The following is a 5,812-nucleotide window of genomic DNA, read 5'->3' as shown; positions in this document are numbered from 1 at the left end:
CAATCTGAGCAATTCAAATTCAAATTGAACTTATTCAAATTCAGTTTCTGATGGCACAGATTTCTGCCCATACAGTTCATTGTAAGTTGTAGATTTAAGGTGTTCATCATATTTTAGGCCACCAGATGTCACTAAAGATGACTGTGTTGAAAAGGTTCGAGTAATGAACCATTTTTCAATAAAAGCTTCAATACTTCACAAGGCTTCATTTGGCCATCACTACAAACTAGGTCGCACAACAGAGACACACTTACCAGCACTCAGAGAAAGTAAAAGGGTAAAAATGGTGCGACTTGCTGGGAAACCAGTTTATTGTGTCAAAAATAAATAGAACACTTGAACATGCACATGTAAACTGGAAATACAACCATTCAAAATAGCCATGTATGAAATAGGTGTCCTTTACAATATACAGACACTTCTGATAAAAGCAACAACATTTTACTGCTATTTGTCTATATTTTCCCCAACAGTAAATTAATGTGTTTATAAAAGAGTGAAAAGATCTTTTTACAGGATCTAATTACAGAAAGGTGTGAAATGGTTGCAAAACACATTACCGTAAATATTTAACAAAGATGTTAAAACATGGGGGGGAAACCCAACAAAAAAACTCAACAACAATTAGCTAATTTTAAAGACTAGCATGATATTGATACTTTAACTTTCACCTTCAATAAGAAATGAGTTTGGCTGACATTGAATCTGTCACACAGTTCAGTGCTTTTATGGAATGACTCAAGTACAACCCTCAGGGTCAATGAAACAACTTCTGTCCACCTGCGATGCTTCAGAGGAAGCTGTGCGTCCTTGTTGACAGTCAAGTCGCTTAACTGCTCACAAATTGGACAACCAATTCAACCAAGAAGTCCTCAGCAACAGAGAAATCCCTCATCAGGACTCCCCGCCCATAATTGTAAGGAACTCCTCCTGGTTTACTGGAAAGGGGGTAAACAAGTCCAGTCAGTCAATGAGAGCACCAAACACAAAAGAAAAAAAGTTTTAAAAATGTCAGTTTCAGTTCTCTAAAATACAAAAAAACCTTTCGTTTTTGCATGTATGTGTATATATGAATTTCTTGTAATCTTTTTATCTCATTTATTTAAATTCTTTTATTTTGACTACAGTTTCTCTGTTCAGCCCACTTTGACCTTAAGTGGGCTGGAGCTGTGAAACTCCTTTTTCTGTCAGTGTAAACATGTTACATAATTTACTGTTCTTTTACATGACAAAAAAAAAGCTGCCGTGACAAAGAAAGAAATCTGTCAACAGGACTCTTTGGACTTAAATTGTAAGAATAAAACTACAGAAAAGGTTCTGGTAGCCAATTGCCCAAAGGGTATTTTGTTTGTTGGTTTGTTTTAAACTGTAGTGGTTTAAAAAAAAAAAAAAAAAAAGTGGTACATGCAGACATTTCTACATCTCTGCCATTCAGTTTGAAACCTTCTGTCCCCCTACAATGAAAATGGAAAGGGTATCACTTCAGCCATTTAATCAATTCTGCACTAAGCTTTGCAGTCTACAAAATCACTGAAATGCAGCCAGATGCTGCTTAATTTACTTTTTCGCTTGTTTCTTCACATTTTCCTGACACGCAGGCATTTAAATCCAGCACCCCCATCTCTCTGTGCAACCTAGCTTCCAAAAGTAGGAAGTAGTAACAAAGTAAAAAATACTTTGTTACTGTGCTTAAGTACAATTTTCAGGTATCTTTACTCTACTTCAGTATTTATCTTTCCAACTTCTTTTTACTTTTACTCAAAACAGGTTCATTACTTTTGCTTTAATGTATTTGGGTCAAGCTATTTGTGTCAGGTAATTTCAAATGCAAGGTTTCTATCAGGTCAACAAACACACAAACTGTGTACAGTTTGTCTCACAGTGTGTTGCTACCTACAGGTCCAGCTGCTGGGTTTCACAGGGAAGAGAAAAGAAAGAGCGCTAACTTCACTGAAAGATGGAAAAGTTTAGAAAGCCAAGAAAGACAGGACAGGAGAGGAAGAAGAGAGCTTAGATTTAAAGGTAAGGACTGCTCAGTGGTATTTGATTTAAATGCAGATTATGCATATTTAAAAGCTTACATGTCAGTCCTCATGTTTTTAAATCAGATATCAGGTCTGTACATGTGACATTATGTTTTTTCATATTGTGAAACATGCTGCAAATCAAACTGAGATAGACTAACTGTTGTGTTATTTAAAAGCTGCATGAAAATCCTCTGCAGGTTAGTGCAGGTAAACAAGTTAGTTTGCTGTACTGTGATGGATTTAAAGTAAAGAACAGTGTGTGACTAGCGCACACTGGCTGTGGGTCCATGGTCAGTGTGAGGTTACATTCAGTGTAGCAGAAATTCACATGAATTTTCACTGATGATGCTGAAATCCACTGACTTAATTCTACCTTCATACCGTATAGGAAAAAGACAGCTTAAATAGTTTACTATCAGCATAGAAGATGGAAATAAGCTAGGACAACTCATAAAACATCTGCTAACATCTGGTTGAATTCAGTTGTGTACATCTGATCAGCTGATCACAGCCTTTACAATAAGAAAATCTACTGAAGGTCTCAGTAGAAATTATTGTGAGTTATGAGTCTTTTCCCCACATTAAGCCATTACAACCAATTTAAGGGTTCCCCCCACCAGCTGAATCCCACTGTAACCCCTAACTGGCTCTAAAATTTGAGTAATTTCATATTTAAAATCAGAAAAAAAAACATAAAATCAGGGTAGAAAAAAATGGATACATTGACAGTTTGGAGGAAGTAATTGCATCATTTAACTCAAAGATTAATAGGAGAAAAAGAGTCTACGTAATTATCAATGGTCCTGAAAGTAGCTGAACATAATGGTACGTCTGTGAGATGGTTATGAGTAATTTTGCTCTAATGGTTAAAATCTCATGAAGGCATTATTAAGTAAGTTTAGAGACTCAATAGCGCTTAACAGAACCACAAACAATTTTTTGAGATTTGAGGCTTTCTTTTTCAGAGGAGCGCCAGTAGCCAGAGTCGTAAACGGTAAAGATAAAAAACTATTAAGATATGTATTTTTCCCAAACTACTTGACGATAAATATGTCTCCATACGAGCACCTTATAAATGGTGTTCATACGCCTCTTTTGTACGTACACCAAAACAAACAAAAGTCCCGCTCATCCACTCCTGTTCACTTAAACAAACTGAACGCATTTCCCTTCTAGGGATTAAATGTATAGCAATAATTATCAATGTCGAAGAAAAGAGCAAGTGCTGACTTACTTTCACCATCTCCGTCAGTATCAAACTCCTCGATCATGCTGCGGAGCTCTTCATCGCTGATATTCTCCCCAAGTTCCCGCGCCACACGTCTCAGGTTCCTCAAACTGATCTTTCCTGATTCGTCATCATCAAACAGCTTAAAGGCTTTCATGATCTCCTCTTTCGGATCTCGCTCTAGGATGCGATCAGTCACTGCAGAACCATACATAACATGCATCAGAGTTACTGAAACACTTCAGTTAAAGATGTCAGAGATTTTCTTCCCCTCGGCCCCTGTCTGCACAGGGGCACATACAGGGAAAGCAAACTTACCAACTTCGCTGAAGTCCTCGAATGTTATTTTCCCATTTCCCTCTCTGTCATAATCCTTAAGGATCTTGAGAACATCCACTTTCTTCACTTCAAAGCCGAGTGCACGCATTGCCACCTGTTGACAGTTTGTGACAGTGAGATGTTTCTGTATTCCAACAGCAGTACAGCAGATGTAAACATGTGAGGAAAAACTGTTTTTTGAGTTCATTATGACAGACATATTGCACATTTTAACATACTAAACACAGCAGATTAAATACTGCGTCACCGGACTGTTCTTAGCTGTCAAACTTGTTTTCCTCTCATCATCCAGTGCTCACCTTCAGCTCGTGGTAGTCAATTTCTTTGTCTTTGTCTGTGTCAAACAACTCAAATGCTTCTTTGATTTCATGTTTCTGATCCTCAGTGAGCTCTCTCCTCTTCTTACGCTTGGTTCTGTCTGCCATGAGCTCCGTTCTGGAGAGAGACAGATGCAGCATGTGATACACAAATGTATTGCACATCACATCATATTGCAAACATTTTTCTTTAACTTAAGTGACACACTTATCTGCTGTTACCCCAAATTAAAGCTTCAATAAAGAGTATGTTGTACAGCGTATGGCAGAACACCACAGCTTTACAGAAGAAGGTTAGCTAAAAAGCAAAGGGCTGACAAAACACACAATAGACAAATATGCAGGCAGTGCACTCAGTGTTTAGACAACGTACACAGCCTTGTGATCAGTTTTACCCAGCCTGAGAAAACAAACTTAAAATCTGTAACTATTTACAGACTGAAGTTTACAGGTATCTACGCTCTGTGTTTGCAACACAAGCAGAGTGCAGTGCATATATCGTTAGCAATCTAACGAAGTATCTACGACCAAATACTTATTCAATAATATCTGATTTATCAGCAACTTAACAACATGATAGAGTAATACTCTGACACATGTTTATCTAAATATCAACAACATAACAAAATAACATAACAAAACAAATTGACTGTAGTATCATTATAACATTAATTGTCAGATACACATAACACGGAAGTGTTTGGCTGACCGCTGATACAGCTACTTTCCTCGGTTAGATTTTCTTTGTTTTTGGTCCTTTTTCCCCTTTCTGTGCCAATTCAACACAAGATTATCCATTTATAATATTTAATATAGGACTTTCCCCTTACAATTCCACTACACGTACACAAAAGTGTATGTGCACTGAATAAAACGGAATCAGCAACTATGTTGGTCAAGAATGCTGATTTGTTTAAAAAAATAAATGAGAAAAAACGCTCCTTTGTACTGTTACTGATGACCTTGTGCTGTGGCTATGCAGTCGTACAGGGGTGGCATCTGAACAGTAGTTTTGCAACTAAATGTGGTCTATAGTACAGTACATTGTAGTCGTCCAAGTCACATTCAAAGAAACGAAAAACAAAAAAAACAGTAAGCAGCTAACGTCGACTCTACACTGATTAGTAGCTGCAGCTAATTCCTATGCACTATCGCTCCCGAACAAACACAGCAAACGCGTTGCAAAGTTAACATGCTAGCGCCTCTTATGTGAAAGAGCTAGCGAATAGCTCTGTGCGCTGGTTTGAGGAATGTTGGAATAACTGCGACAAACCGGCTTACCTCAGAGACAGGCTCATTGTGAGGGGATTTAACGGCCCTGAAACAATTACTCTTATTACTGTCACCAAACACAATATCACCGAGGCCGACACACAACAATTCCGTTTATCCGCGCTCACATTCACGCTTCCTATTGGTAGCTGGTCACCAGGCAGCAGCAAATTGCTTTCTGATTGGCTTAGAGTCTTCTTCTTCTTCTTCTTCTTTTTCTTCTTCTTCTGCTTATTTATTTATTTTAATATTTCCTCTAGTGCAATCGCAGCGGATCGGAGCAGTATCGCCGCCAGCTCCACGTGTGCTGCACTGTAGACGCAGTAGACGTGCAGATGTGTATGGCAAATCAATACATATCATCTAAACTACGACGATTATAACACGTAAAGGTCCCTAAAATGTAGTAAGTATTTAAGTATAATTCTGAACAGTATTCACCATAGAACAAGATCCTGTGAGTGTTTTGTTTTGTTTTGTTTTTACCGCATTTTATTGTGTGCCAGCTATGTTTAAAAGCTATTTTATACGAGGCTGCGACTAATTATTATTTAAATTAATGTTTAAAATGTACTTGACATCATCATCATCAGCATCATCATCATTATTATTATTATTATTATTATTAT

General features: G+C 37.5%; 1 protein-coding gene across 2 annotated transcripts; it reads right to left on the bottom strand.

Moving 5' to 3' along the window:
- Positions 1-674: 674 nt before the first annotated feature.
- On the bottom strand, positions 675-5,261 carry cetn3 (centrin 3). Of its 2 annotated transcripts, XM_085358664.1 has the most exons (5): positions 5,193-5,261; positions 3,894-4,029; positions 3,574-3,688; positions 3,262-3,453; positions 675-938 (listed from the first exon to the last, which is right to left on the bottom strand). In XM_085358664.1, the coding sequence occupies exons 1-5, from the start codon at positions 5,207-5,209 to the stop codon at positions 895-897; spliced, it is 504 nt and encodes a 167-aa protein (XP_085214790.1). In that variant the 5' UTR covers positions 5,210-5,261; the 3' UTR covers positions 675-894. The 2 variants fall into 2 exon arrangements, with proteins under 2 accessions (XP_085214790.1, XP_085214789.1); XM_085358663.1 differs by lacking the exon at positions 5,193-5,261 and having other exon boundaries at positions 3,894-4,052.
- Positions 5,262-5,812: the final 551 nt, after the last annotated feature.

This window comes from Diplotaxodon limnothrissa, linkage group LG7 (genome assembly GCF_057381915.1).
Source record: "Diplotaxodon limnothrissa isolate DT_005_m linkage group LG7, D_limnothrissa_male_GT1.1, whole genome shotgun sequence".
Lineage (NCBI taxonomy): Eukaryota > Metazoa > Chordata > Actinopteri > Cichliformes > Cichlidae > Diplotaxodon > Diplotaxodon limnothrissa.
Note: the sequence above shows the minus strand (reverse complement) of the source record. Positions and strands in the feature narration are given on the sequence as shown.

Bases quoted from the DNA above. Each gene is read 5' to 3' on its own strand.
- cetn3 (XM_085358663.1), bottom strand. From the start codon at position 4,052: ATGCTGCATCTGTCTCTCTCCAGAACGGAGCTCATGGCAGACAGAACC. The intron at 3,689-3,893 runs GTGAGCACTGGA...AACTGTCAACAG, and splicing joins TTGACTACCACGAGCTGAAG to GTGGCAATGCGTGCACTCGG. The intron at 3,454-3,573 runs GTAAGTTTGCTT...ATGGTTCTGCAG, and splicing joins CGAGGACTTCAGCGAAGTTG to TGACTGATCGCATCCTAGAG.